This window comes from Lepus europaeus, chromosome 23, assembly GCF_033115175.1.
Source record: "Lepus europaeus isolate LE1 chromosome 23, mLepTim1.pri, whole genome shotgun sequence".
Lineage (NCBI taxonomy): Eukaryota > Metazoa > Chordata > Mammalia > Lagomorpha > Leporidae > Lepus > Lepus europaeus.
The window spans coordinates 10048552-10062371 of NC_084849.1; the positions used below are offsets into that span (position 1 = coordinate 10048552).

At 62.7% G+C, this 13820-nt stretch overlaps 1 protein-coding gene across 2 annotated transcripts; it reads right to left on the minus strand.

The window, feature by feature from the left end:
* Positions 1-1669: 1669 nt before the first annotated feature.
* On the minus strand, positions 1670-8571 carry SDS (serine dehydratase). 2 transcript variants are annotated; one of them, XM_062182073.1, is made up of 8 exons: positions 8490-8571; positions 6555-6709; positions 6213-6252; positions 5834-5973; positions 5523-5614; positions 4833-5060; positions 2933-3057; positions 1670-2312 (listed from the first exon to the last, which is right to left on the minus strand). In XM_062182073.1, the coding sequence occupies exons 2-8, from the start codon at positions 6705-6707 to the stop codon at positions 2104-2106; spliced, it is 987 nt and encodes a 328-aa protein (XP_062038057.1). In that variant the 5' UTR covers positions 6708-6709; positions 8490-8571; the 3' UTR covers positions 1670-2103. The 2 variants fall into 2 exon arrangements, with proteins under 2 accessions (XP_062038057.1, XP_062038058.1); XM_062182074.1 differs by having other exon boundaries at positions 6555-6730; positions 8490-8553.
* Between the last annotated feature and the right edge of the window lie 5249 nt (positions 8572-13820).

Sequence of the window (13820 nt, forward strand, 5' to 3'; positions counted from 1 at the left end):
GCTGAAGCCAGGAGCCTGAAGTTGCACCTGGGTCTCCCACGGGTGAGGCAGGGACCTAAAGACTTGAGCCGCCACTGCTGGGGCGCGCAGCAGGGAGCTGGGACCCCTCCCACGCACTCTGATGTGGGACGCGGCTGTCGCAAGCAGCATCTTCACCATCAAGTCTCAAGCCTCGGGCCAGCGGAGCCTGGATGACTCGGGCCTCTGGTCCTCCCTCCCCGTCTGCCCGCAGTGGCAGGTGCAGGCTCTGGTGCACTGAATCGTCACGGCCATTGCTAAGGTTGAGACTTCTGCAAGACCATTTGACCAGTGAGCAAGCAGAGGTGCGGGGTTGGGGGTGGGACGTGCCCAGGGTCTCTCTGACCTATTCCCTAGAATTCTCCCTAGGATTCTGGCCCGCCTGCTGCCTTTTGGGAGGTGGAGATGGTAGGGAGCCAGGCCAACCCGAAGGGAGCATGGTTGTGTGTCAGCCCAGCAAGGGCAGGCCGCGTCTGCACCAAGGCGGCCTTGCTCGGCTCCTGCGCACTGGGAGTTTCCCACAGTCCTCAGCTGCAAGATGGTAGCTGTAGTTTCTTCCCGCTCCCGAAAGGACAAGGCTCTGGCTGGCTGGTCAGCCCTGGCCCATGGTGTCCCTGCCACTCCTCCCCCTTTGGGGGTTTCATGCCTGTGTGGGATGCAGAGCAGGGGGCGGCCACGGTGGAAGCCAGGAGGAACCCTGGGTGTGGTTCAGGTTTTTCTGAACTGGGTGCTGTTTCAGTCTCACCCCATCCCCTAAGAAAAATGCTGGGGCTGGGGGGCCGACTTGATCTCCTGTTCTGGGTTTCTGAGTTGGGGGGGCATCATGGTCCCCCAGATTTAGCTGCCACTGTGGTGCCGCCCTCGCATGTCGGGGCGCTGCTTCGAGTCCTGGCTGCTCTGCTTCTGATCCAGCTCTCTGCTAATGTGCCGGGGAAAGCCATGGAAGATGGCCCACGTACACAAGTCCCTGCTACCCACGTGTGAGACCCGGATGGCGCTCCAGGCTCCTGGCTTCAGCGTGACCCAGCCCTGGCTGTTGTGGGCATTTGGGGAGTGAACTGGTGGATGAAAGTCTCTGTCCCTGTGCCTTTCAAATAAGTAAATTAAAAATAAAATTCACGGCTGCCCCTGGCGCGGGGAAGTCGGTGGGAAGGCTGGGATGAGGTGGGTTTCTGCTTCCCAGGGAGCGTGTGGACCTGGGGGAACCCCCCCCCAGCGTGATGTTCCTGGGGAGAGGGGCCCCCCGCCCTGAGTCAGCCCTAGCAGTTCTCCGATGGGTTTCCCAGGGTGAGGGGCACTTGAGCGGCCACAGTCACTGGGAACAGGGGTCTGGGGTTTCAAGAGAGGCTGCAGGACAGCCTTGTTGCCAAGTGCACCCCCCCTTTCAGGGCCAGCTTACCCCCCCCCCCCCCCCCCCCCCGCTGAGGAGCTCAGTACCGTGCTCCCAGTGGCTCCGACTTAACAGGAGGGACTCGGCCTGCCCCCAGCTGGCTCTGTGTTCAGCCCCTGAGATGCAGGGACCCCCACCTCCCAGCACGCACACCAGGAGTGGGCTGGGTGTGGTTTGCTCCCTATCAGGAGAGGCTGAGAGCAGCCAGGGCGGGTGGACGGGGAGGGGGGACGAGCTGGCGATGCAAAAACACAGAGGACCTTGGCTTCATAAATACGTGTTTTCTCCATCAGTGAAAAAGTTCGCACACTAGAAAAACGGGCAAGGGAGGTGCTCCCTGGGAGGAAGCAAGAGCTGGCCGCCCCACCTAGGACGGGGGCGAGGTCACGGCATTTCTGGGGGTGCTTCCTGCTGCACCTCTGGTCCCCCCCCCGTCCATCGGGCTCCAGGGACCTGGTGTGCTGCTTGGGGGGCCACTGTCGCCCTAGCAGGGGTGGCCAAGGAGTCACAAGGGGTTCAGTTCACAGCCTGGCACCCCACCCCGGGGGAAGTCCCAAGCCGGGGACCCAGCAGACCCCCCGATGAGCAGTGCACCTGTTGGCCCGGCGGCCCAGGCTGCAGGCTGAGCCCAAGAGTCCTATTAACAACGAGGCACTGGATACAACTCCAGCCCTGCGGGGGCTCAGGGCAGGCCCTCACTCCGGCAGCCCATCCTTCATGCCCAGCTGGGCCTTGAGGGCCCGCAGCTGGGCCAGGCTGATGTTGCTGCCCCCACAGACGATGACCACGAGCGAGGGCAGGGGTGCTGGCAGCTTCCCCTCCCGCTGCAGCTTCTTCACCACGTGGCTGTAGACTGCGGCCAGGGCTGCCCCACACGCCGGCTCCACCAGGATCTTCTCGTCGTCTGCAGGAGAAGGGGCGTGGTGAGGGCCGGCGGAGGAAACGCCACGCCATTGGCAGAGCTGGGGGGGAGTGAGCCAATCAGCTCACAGCTCCCGGCCCAAAGCTCGATTGGACCCTCCCAGCCTGAGTCAGGGCTTCGGGCTCATCCTGCATGTTGACATGGATGAAATGATTGCAATTGTTGGTGAGCAGCCAAGTGAGCTGTGGGTGCTGGGGAAGAAGGTGGCAGCATAGAGGCTCCTCCCCCAGGCCCCGTCCCCTGCTATTCTGACCTAGGCTGACCCAGAAAAAGCCTGACCTAATTACAGACTCAACCCTGCATCCAGCTCTGAGCCACACGCGTTCCTTTTTCACCATGGCTACCGGGAAGCTCAGCATCACCATTTTGAATCCTCAGCTGCTGCTCCCTGCTGTTAGGGTTCTGGGGCTCACGTTGTCCTCTGTGGCTTGGCCTTTTCTATTTTTGCACTGCGTTATCTCCCGCCAATGGGCTGTTCTGAGTTGGGGTGGGAGACAGGACCGTGAAGCAGTCCTGGGGTGAGCGGCTCCCTTGGCGCCGGGAGTGGACAGCTATTGTGCTTGGGCACCGGCAGGTCCGGTCTCGAAGGCCTGGGCGCGTACCCACAAACTTCTCGATGGCGGCCACCGCCTCCTGGTCCGAGACAACCTCCGAGAAAATAGGGTGCTCCTGAGCCAGCTTCAGGGCCTGGGCCCCCACCGTCTTCACCCCCAGGGCCTTGGCAACACTGCAAAGTGGGACAGAGAACCAGACAGGAAAGAGAGCAGGGAGGGAGGCAAAGATGGGACAGGAAGGGAGAGGAAGGAGGGGCAAGAGGGCAGAGGGGGGGGAGGGAGGAGTGACAGGTCAGTGGGCGGGGCCCGGGGCCAGCGCCCAGCACAGACCGTTTGGGTTGGGGTTCGCAGCATCGCACTCTGTCCAGCACCGACTCAGCGGCCAGTGTCTGAGGGGCCCCTGTGCTTCCCTGTCGGAGCTCCAGGCTGCAGCCTCCCAAGCTCAGCGCGGCTCTGCCTGCCTTGCTGTTCCTTCAAGGCTGAGAGTTGTGGCTGCCTCCTCCAAGGAGTCCACCAGGACTCCTCCTCCGCCCCAGGCCCTGTGTGGGACTCTCAGTACCAAGCATAGTACGTGCATCCCGGGAGCGTGTGGGAGGCCTGGCGTGCCGGTGCTCCCCGCAGTCTCTGCTGTTACTGATGGGCTTGAGTTTAGAGACAGGAGACTGAGGCACACAGCTGGCCGTCCCTAGCCCCGGATCGCATGCCTGGGGAGCGGCGGTCAGCGCCGTGAGCAGGACCCCTGTAGTTCTAGGACCTGGGCGGGAGTTGGCGTGTGGGTGCCCATCCCAGCCGCCCCGGGAGTCGCCACTGGTCCTCTGCCCGGCCCTTCCCTGCAGCTTGCCCAGGGGCCTCCCCAGGGGCTGAGCCACCCTCGCACGTGGGCAGGAGGTCCTTCCAGCCCACACGCAGCAGTCCCGGGCCCACGCTGTGGCCTAGGAGGCTAAGCACCTGCCAGCATCCCCTAGGGCACTGGGGAGGAGTTCTTAGCGGCCCCAGGCTGCTGTCTGCCCTGTGTCTCCTGCGGCTGCACCATGGACCTGCTCTAAAGAGGTTCCCAGGCTCCCCTGCAGCCAGGTGTGGTCACGTGACTAAGTGATGGCCACGGGAGGTAAGCGGAAGTATCACGTCTGTCTTCGAAGGTCGGGGCTGAAGGGCCGGCGCTGTGGTATAGCGCGTTAGGCTGTTGCCTGGGCGCCAGTTTGAGTCCCGGCTGCTCTACTTCTGATCCAGCTCCCTGCTAACGAACCCAGGAAAGCAGTGGAGGATGGCCCAGTGCTTGGGCTCCTGCCACCCATGTGGGAGACCCAGATGTTCCAGGTTCCTGGCTTCAGCCTGGCCCAGCCCAGCCGTTGTGGCCATCTGGGGAGTGAACTAGCAGATGGAACATCTCTCTCTCTCTCTGTGTACCTGTGCCTTTCAAATAAATAAATAAAATCTTAAAAAAGAAAAGGGGCGGGCCCGAACCTTCTGTCTTTACTTACTCCTTCCTGCCAGATGGGCTGAGGGTGTGATGGTTGGTACCCAAGCAGCCATTTTGGACTATAAGTTTATATGCTAAGGATAGTGGCACAAACTCAAGGAGCCTGGGGCCCTGGCTTCATGGAGTTGCCCCTGGATTGTTCAAACTTTAGGCCTGTTTTACAGTCGAAAATTCTGTCCTCGCAGGTCCCTCTGTAATGCAGCCCAAAGCTGATCCTAAGGAGACAGAGGAGTGGGGCCAGGATCTGTCTTGTGTGTCTTAGGGGCTGAGCAAAAGGCAAACTCATGAGGGGTGGGAAATGACTCACGGGGAAAGTGTGATGTCCCTGTCCCTGTCCCAACACCCCCGCTGTGTGGCTCTGGCAAGGGACCGAAGCCTGTTTCCTGGCATCCCCGTCTATGCCCCAGCCAGCACAAGGGGGCTCCCCTATGCTCGCTGGACACCGAAGGAGGCGCCCCCGCTGCTCACCTGGTAATCTCGGGCAGGGAGACCAGCCTGCCAGCAGCCGTGGCGGCGTGGAAGCTGTGGGCGCCGACGGTCTCCATGGCGATGATGGGCACGTCCCCCCAGCCCACCTCCTGGAGGCCCCGGACCACTCCGCACAGCAGGCCCCCGCCTCCCACCGACAGCGCGATAGCCCCGGGCTTAGCACCCAGCGTCTCCTTCAGCTCCTTCACGATGGAGGCGTGGCCTTCCCTGGAGGGCGGGGCGGGGGCGGGGCCGGCTCAGCTGCAGGCCTTGGGGCTGCTCCCTGCCCCCCACCCACCAGAGGGCTTTCTGTGACCCCCAGGGCTCCCTCTGGATGCAGCAACGCCAGGAGATGGCCGCCCCTCGGCCTCTCCCACGTGTGCGAATTCTGCGGAGTGTGCACACTGGTGGCTCCCAGGTCATTCCCGGGGTTGAGCCCTGGCCGCCCCCAGCGGGCACCTGCCTTCGGATGAGCCCTTTCCTGGCTCCCCCCCACCCCCCGCCAAGCCTCGGCTCAGGCTCTGCTTCAGGGGGGAGCCCATGCATCGGCGTTCCGTGCTCCCTCCTGGATGGGGTGTGCACGTGTGTGCACCTGCTGGTGTGTGCAGCTGTTCATGCCGGGAGAGGGGCCGCGTGCAGCTGCTGTGTGTGTCTCGGCAGAGGGGGCGGCTGACCATGAACCCCACCTACCAGATGAGGGGGTGATCAAAGGGCGGGATGTAGACCCAGCCTGGGTTGTTCTGCGCCAAGGCCTTGGCCAGCTCGAAGGCCTCGTCCAGTGTCTGCGGGGGCCCAGGGGAGGGGAGGGGTGAGGCACTGGGGGCCCCCTACCCCCCACCCCTGCACAGCCGCCAGCACCCGGGGCCTGGGCGGGCACTCACCTGGCCCACCATCCTGACCATCTGCGGGGGCCCAGGGGAAGGGTAGGGTGAGGCACTGGGGGCCCCCTGCCTCCCACCCCTGCACAGCCGCTGGCACCCTGGGCCTGGGCGGGCACTCACCTCGCCCACCACCCTGACCACGGCGCCTTCATTCTTCAGCCTCTCCGTGGTGAGGGCAGGCGTGGTGCTGGGCACGACGATGGTGGCGGGGACGCCCAGCCTCCGGGCGGCATAGGCCGTGGCCATGCCTGCGTTGCCGGCTGCCGGGTGAGGGCACAGCGTGCATCAGCGAGGGAGGGTTGGGGCCCAGCCCGCGGCTCTGGGCTCCTACCCCCCGCTTGTCAGGAGGACCCTAGGCCTCCCCCAGGGACTCCAAATTGGCGCTGCTGCCAATGTTAGTGATGGTTTATTGCCAGGGCAATGGGGGGGGGGTGCGTGTGTCTCCCCCCAGCCCTGCGCGGGGCGGCAGGCGGCACAGGGAGGCAGGGCACTCACTCACCCGAGGAGCAGACGAAATGCTCGCAGCCTTGCTCGGCCCACTGCGGAGAGAGCAGGGCACGGTGAGGCCCCAGCCGCCTCGCCCAGCCCTGCCCGCCCAGCCCGAACGCGGCCCACGGCCCATGGCCCACGAAGCAGCTTCCTCCCTGGGACACTGGCTCAGGGGAGGGAGAAGGGCGCCGGCTGGCAGCCGGCCCCGGGCGGTCGGTCAGGGGCCCTCGTGGTGGCCAGGCGCCCCTAGCCAGGGGCGGCCGCACACAGGCCTGCCTGGGGCTCTTGCTCCACGCAGCTCTGGCCCTGCCGCGGAGCCGGGGTGGGGACCGCAGCCCACCGCAGCCCGTACCGTCTTGCAGAGGTGCCCGATACCCCGGATCTTGAAGGAGCCGGAGGGCTGGGAGCTGTCCATCTTGAGGTAGACGCTGGTGCCGGCCACCATGGACAGGGCCATGCTGTCCCGGAGTGGGGTCTTCACGTGCAGGGGCTCCCCGAGTGGCATTGCTGGGCGGGAGGAGGGGAGGCCTGGAGGGTCAGGCAGGGAAAGGGCCAGGCCAGGGTCACATCCCAGCAGCCAGCAGGCGCTCTGCCCTCAGCCTCACCGCCTGCTCCCGCCTCCTCCCCTGAGCTCAGACCTCAGAGCGTAAGAAGCACCAGGTGGTTGTGGATTCGCACCTGGGGGGGATGCAGGGGGAGAAGTCCACGTGCTCCCATGTGCACAGAACCACCCAGAAAACCGCCCACGGTGCTGAGCGCGGTGGGGGAACCCCCTTCTGGCAGCTGGAGCTATAAGGATGTTCCTTGTTGCTGAGCCACAGCAGTGGTTACAATGTAGCCCGGGCCCCCTCCCAGCTCCCACCCTCTGAGCCCCCTCCCAGCTCCCACCCTCTGAGCCCCCTCCTAGCTCCCACCCTCTGAGCCCCCTCCCAGCTCCCCGCCTCTGAGCCCCCTCCCAGCTCCCACCCTCTGAGCCCCCTCCCAGCTCCACGCCTCTGAGCCCCCTCCCAGCTCCCACCCTCTGAGCCCCCTCCTAGCTCCCACCCTCTGAGCCCCCTCCCAGCCCACGCCTCTGAGCCCCCTCCTAGCTCCCACCCTCTGAGCCCCCTCCTAGCTCCACGCCTCTGAGCCCCCTCCCAGCTCCCACCCTCTGAGCCCCCTCCCAGCTCCACGCCTCTGAGCCCCCTCCCAGCTCCCACCCTCTGAGCCCCCTCCTAGCTCCCACCCTCTGAGCCCCCTCCCAGCTCCACGCCTCTGAGCCCCCTCCTAGCTCCCACCCTCTGAGCCCCCTCCTAGCTCCACGCCTCTGAGCCCCCTCCCAGCTCCCACCCTCTGAGCCCCCTCCCAGCTCCACGCCTCTGAGCCCCCTCCCAGCTCCCACCCTCTGAGCCCCCTCCTAGCTCCCACCCTCTGAGCCCCCTCCCAGCTCCACGCCTCTGAGCCCCCTCCTAGCTCCCACCCTCTGAGCCCCCTCCTAGCTCCCCGCCTCTGAGCCCCCTCCCAGCTCCCCGCCTCTGAGCCCCCTCCCAGCTCCCCGCCTCTGAGCCCCCTCCTAGCTCCCACCCTCTGAGCCCCCTCCCAGCTCCACGCCTCTGAGCCCCCTCCTAGCTCCCACCCTCTGAGCCCCCTCCTAGCTCCCTGCCTCTGAGCCCCCTCCCAGCTCCCCGCCTCTGAGCCCCCTCCTAGCTCCCACCCTCTGAGTCCCCTCCCAGCTCCCCACCTCTGAGCCCCCTCCCAGCTCCCCACCTCTGAGCCCCCTCCCAGCTCCACGCCTCTGAGCCCCCTCCTAGCTCCCACCCTCTGAGCCCCCTCCCAGCTCCCCGCCTCTGAGCCAGCTTCTCGCTATGTGCACCCCAGGAGGTAGCAGGTGAGGGCTCCAGTACTCGGGTGCCTGCCACCCACATGGGGGACCCAGGTTGGGCTCCTGGATCCCAGCTTCAGAACCCCAGGCCAGGGGCTGCTGCAGGCATTAGGGGACTGAGCCAGTGGGTGGGCGCTCTCTGTCTCCCTGCCTCTTAAATGAATACATAAATAAAATTAAAAAGGGAGCCAAGCCAGAAGGCGTGAGCGCTCAGCAGCCATTTGTCCTCACGACAGCCCTAGGAGGGAGGGGCTTTTCCTGTCTCCATTTTACAGGCAAGGAAACTGAGGCACAGAGCTACACACACACCCAGCCACTCACTCCCAAGCCAGGGTTCTTTTGAGCATCAGATCCTCTCCCGCCCCCCCACTAGGTTCGTCGGGACTGGCCTCCCATCCAAGAGAGCCTGAGGATGGGGCCACTTACCCGGCAAGGCGACGAGCTGGGTAGCTGGGCTGAGCGAGCCAGGCAGGGAGCCACTGGGATGGCAGTGGACTGACTGCTCTGAACAGCCCGGCCCCCAGTCCTGGCTTTTATGCCTCAGAGCAGCCAATGGGGACGCAGGGCCAGCCCCGCCCACGCCAGGCCCTGCCCCTACCAGGTCCCGCCCCCACCGAGGGAGCCCTGCTCACTGCCCCTCCCCCGTCTTTCCTCTTCCCCCTCCCCCCTCTCTCCCCATTCGGACTAGACTTCAGCTTCTTCGCATGCAGAGCGGTGTAACACCCACCCCAGGATGGTAGGAGGACCACACAATGCCCCCAAGGGAGACGGGAGACACACTCTGCACTTGGCCCGTAGCAGGTACCCAACAAACAGTGACAGCAATGATGGTAATGATGACGCCTAACAGCCAGGGGGCCCTCAGCAGGTGCCAGCCTGTGGAACAGTGAGTGCTGCCATATCCCGCCCTACGGAAGGGGAGGCTGGGGTGCGGGGGGAGGGGCGGGGGGGCTGCCCTGGCCGGCATCATACAGGTGAGAAGAGGCAGGGCCCCGGCTGTCTCAGGCCTGCAGCCCCAGGTTTCTCTCTGGTGCCTCCCCCTGTCACCCTTGCACACCTCTCGGCATAAGGGGAGGCGGGTAAGACTCAGGGGCCCGAGGTGCCGATCTGGGAGCTGTCCTTTAGTGGCTGTGTGGCTCTGGACAAGTTGGTTTTCCTCCAGAGCCTCAGTTTGCCCATCTGTAAAATGGGGGTGATAATGGTACCTCCTTCCCAGGCTTAGGAGACGTGATAGTGTATGTATGCAAGGGGCCTGGAGTGCTGCCGCCACCGCCCTCCACCTGCACAAAACTGGAAGGCCTTGCGTCTGAAACTGCCCCTGCCCCACGCCAAGCCTGTGTCCCGGTGTGCAGAGTTCTGGCCACAAAGTCGGTGTGCATGCGCGCGCACACACTCTCTCTCTCTCTCTCTCTCTCTCTCTCTCTCTCTCTCAAAGACTGGCTGCCTCTGTCCCTGGCCCATCCACAAAGCTCTCTTGTAAGGCTGGCTGGGATGAGAGTACTGACACAGCAGGGGGCAGCTAGGGCACGGGCACCTCCTTGGGGGGACAGGCCGTCCCGTCTTGTGGACCACCAACCTCCCATGGCACTCCAGCACCATGTACCAGTACAGGTACCAGTGCATGGGGGTGTGTGCGGGGGGCGGGGTACATGGGGGTGTGTGCGGGGGGCGGGGTGGGCATTGTGAGGCTCACATGTGGGCAGAGCCCCCTCGTGGGCCTGAGTGTATACAGCTGGTGCTCACATGGCTGGCACCTAGTCCTGCACCATGTGTTTGCGTGGGAAGTGTCAGACAAGCAAGTGGTGGGCGTTTGGGGTGGGGAAACAGCCCATGACTCCCAGCTGGCAGGCATCGCTCTGGGGGGTCAGCTCGGGCGTTCCAAGATTGGTGGGTGCAGGGAGAGGGCTGGGGTGCACCCAGCGGGGCACATGCACACATCCTGGGTTGACGCCTGGGGTGCTGTCTCCCGCTGAGGTCGTGAAATGAGGGGGGTGGGAGAGCTGCTCGCTGCTGGGCAGTGTGGACGTCCCAAAGCCCCTGGGAGGGCGGGGTTTAGAGCTGTCTGTCATAGGAGCAGGAGGACCACGCCGTCAGAGCTCTCTGTGATGTTCCATTTGTTTCCAGAACAGCACCTACGTGCAGTGATCCGAAAAACGCCAAACAGAGAAAATCCAGCTCTATGCCAGCGTGAGAACAAAAGCAGAAAGGAGCGCTGGGTGCGCCGGCTCTGCCCACCTGCTGGGCGCGGGACCCTGAAGCTGACCTGGGACCAGAGCCACGCATCACGCAGCCACCTGTTTACTGAGCGTCACGTGTACAGCACTTCCATCACCCCGCGGTCACCCTGTGCTTACGAGTGACCGTCCCCCTCTTCCCCAGCCCCTGGGAGCCACCCACCCCGATGACACTCATTCGCTCTCACCTGCCTGTTTTGCCGTTAGTCGTAGTAATGCAATCGTACAATAGGGGGGTTTTGTGTTGGGTTCTCTCTCACTTAACATACTGCTTTCCAAGTTCATCCGTGTGGTAGCACAGACCGGGCCTCTATTTCTTTTATTTTTAAAAGATTTGAAAGGCAGAGTGACAGAGAGAGAGAGAGAGAGAGAGAGAGAGAGAGAGAGATCTTGCATCTGCTGGTTGGCTCCCCAAATGGCTGCAACAGCTGTTGCAGGCTGAAGCCAGGAGCCCGTAACTCCATCCAGGTCTCCCCCATGGGTGGCAGGGGCCCAGGTACTTGGGCCATGTGCTGCCACTTTCCTAGGTGCCCTAGCAGGGAGCTGGATCGGAAGAAGAGCAGCTGGGACTCAAACCGTGCTCCAATATGGGATGCTGGTATTGCGAGCAGTGGCCTGATCTGCTCTGCCACCACGCTGGCCCTCCATTCCCTTCTACGATTGGGAACCGGACCATCATCTGTATGCGCAACACTTTGCCCCGATGAACAGTTTCCAAATTCAAATCCAACTTTGGCATTGATCTGCTCCGTGACCTCCGATAAGTCGCTTAACCTCTCTGTACTTTGGTTTCTTGAACTGATAAGGGTCTCCACTTAGTAGATTTGCTATGAGGTTTAAAGAACTTCACTGATGTCAGGTTGTTCGTGCCGGGCACTAAGAGGTGATGGCCATCTTTATTTTCTGGGGTCCAAGTGGACGTTTGTGTCCCTGGCTCTTGGTGGTGGGGCACAGCTGTGTACGTTCCCCCACTTAGATGAGCAAACTGGGGCTCAGCTCTATGCAAGACAAGAGGGCAAAGCTGGGGGTCCCGGGAGGAGGGGGGCGGGAATCTGGCTGGGGAAGCTGGGCCAGGTGCCTCCGTCACCCCCACCTCCTGGTCCTGTTACATCACAGCTTCCCGGGAAGCGTTCCCAGGGATGGCCAGATCAGCGTGTCCCGGACAGCAGGAGGTGGAGAAGCTGACGGCTGTGTTCACAGTGGGGGGAGCGGGCAGCGCTCAGCTCTGCCTTCCTGGCCAGCCCAGGCGGCCTGCTGGATCAGCTGAGCTCTCTGGCTCCTGTGTCCCTTAGTCCCTGACAGCACCGCCTACTGTGTGACCCTGGGGTGGTCGCTGAGCTGGGGACAATGACACCAACTGGATGTCGCAAGGCCTAGAGCTCACGGCCCTGAGAACAAAAGCTGCCCTCAGAGTGGGGTGAGCTTGCACGCTAGGTGGAGGATATCCAGGGATGTTCTGGTTGGAGACGAGAGGCTGCCCCCACCCCTGCAATGCACAGCGCAGACCCCCACAGGGACCGAGCGGGCCCCAAATAGCAGCAGTGGCAAGGCGGAGAAATTCTGCTCAGTGCAATGTGGGTGACACGGACACGCTCCTCGCTCTGCCCGCCCCACCTCTGTTAACACGGCCAGCACCCGAGCCCATGCGCCTGCAGGGTGTCTTATCTGAAAGCTGTTCAGGGCCAGCAATGGGTCACCGTCTGCGACCTGGGCATCCCTTATGTGCGCCGGTTCAAGTCCCGGCTGCTCCACTTCCCGTCCGGCTCCCTGCTGTGGCCCTGGGAAGCAGTGATGATTTGGTGTTATCCCCTGGGGGTAGGGGGGGACTTATGTCTAAAACTGGCCCCCATGGCCAAGGTCAGGGTCCCAGGGCCACACGTGGCCTCTCCTGTGGGGTTACCATCACCCATCAATCAGCACGTGATGGGCGGAGCCGGCCAGGTCCCCATGCCCTACGAAGGATTTTGTCCAGATCTTCACAGGGGGATTCAGTCCAGACCACAAACGAAGGCGTCGAAGACTCCACTCCCACTCTGTTTTCGTTTGGAGAAGACCCTGAGCTCCAGGCATGATGGGCTTCCTCTTCTCCCTACCCTTCCTGGAGGGCGGCGTAGGTCAAAGCTCCAGGCAGCCTGTGGGAGGGTGCCCGGCCACACTGGCCACGCCTCCTTCCTGGCCCCAGCAGCCCGGCCATAGCCAGCGTCCTGGCGGCTTCCTCCCTGCCTCTGGCCTGGGCCACACGCTCTGCTTCCTCCCCCATTTTTCTAATTCTGTTGCTGTCACTCCCGGCTTGTGGGGTGTGGAAGGACCCCAGGGAGAAGCCCCATTCCCTCCCTGCAGCCGCACAGCCCCCCCAATGGTGCTCGGTTTGCAGGGAGCCGGGGACGCTGACCCCCAGAAACCTGCACCTGCTGCACATATGGACTCTGTTTCCTGCTCTGGCATTGTTGCTTTCTTTATCTTTTTGAAAAGAGTCTTATTTTTTATTTATTTGAAAGAAAGAGAGGAGAAAGACGAGGAGGAGGAGGAGAGAGGTCTTCCATCAACTGGTTCGTTCCCCACATTTTCGCAATGGCTGGGGCTGGGCCAGGCGGAAGGCAGGAGCCTGGAACTCCATCCAGGTCTCCCATGTGGGTGGCAGGGACCTGACTACTTGAGCCTTCACCTGCTCCCTTCCAGCATGCACATTAACAAGAAGTTAGGTTAAAAGTGGAGCGAGGGGGCCGGCGCTGTGGTGTAGCGGGTAAAGCCGCCGCCTGCAGCGCTGGCATCCCCTATGGGTGCCTGCTCTAGTCCCAGCTGTTCCACTTCAGATCCAGCTCTCTGCTATGGCCTGGGAAAGCAGTAGAGAATGGCCCAAGTCCTTGGGCCCCTGCACCAGTGTGGGAGACCTAGAAGAAGCTTCTGGCTCCTGGCTTCAGATCGGCGCAGCTCCAGCCATTGTGGCCATTTGGGGATGGAAGACTTCAATTCTCTCTCTCTTTTTCCCTCTCCTTCTCCCTCTCCCTCTCCTAATCTCTCTGTATAACAGTGCATTTCAAATAAATAAATAAATCTTAAAAAAAAAAAAGTGGAGCCAGGACTGATACCAAGCACTCCAAGGTGGGATGCTGCTGTCTGAAGTATTTGCTCATCAGCTGCTGGTTTCTCTGTATCTGGATCCAAGAGGGGAGGCTGTTTTGTCTTTGTCTTAAAATCTAGGAATTTAAGGGGTGTTGTGGGTTAGCTATGGCTCGTGACACTGGCATCCCATATCAGAGAGCTGGCTCGAATGCTGGCTGCTCCACTTCCAATCCAGCTCCCTGCTAATGCGCCTGGGAAAGCAGCAAAGGGTGGCCCAAGTGCGTGGGTCCCTGAATCCATGTGGGAGACCCAGAAGAAGCTCCAGACTCCTGGCTTCTCATTGGCCCAGCCCCTGCCATTGCAGCCATTTGAAGAGTGAGCCAGTGGATAGAAGATACCCCCCCCCACCGCCTCCCCCTCCCCGTGTTTCCCTCTGTAACTCTGCCTTTCAAATAAATAA

Bases quoted from the DNA above. Each gene is read 5' to 3' on its own strand.
- SDS (XM_062182073.1), bottom strand. From the start codon at position 6,707: ATGCCACTCGGGGAGCCCCTGCACGTGAAGACCCCACTCCGGGACAGC. The intron at 3,058-4,832 runs GTGAGCAGCGGG...CCCACTTTGCAG, and splicing joins TCCCTGCCCGAGATTACCAG to TGTTGCCAAGGCCCTGGGGG. The intron at 2,313-2,932 runs GTACGCGCCCAG...CTTCTCCTGCAG, and splicing joins CGCCATCGAGAAGTTTGTGG to ACGACGAGAAGATCCTGGTG.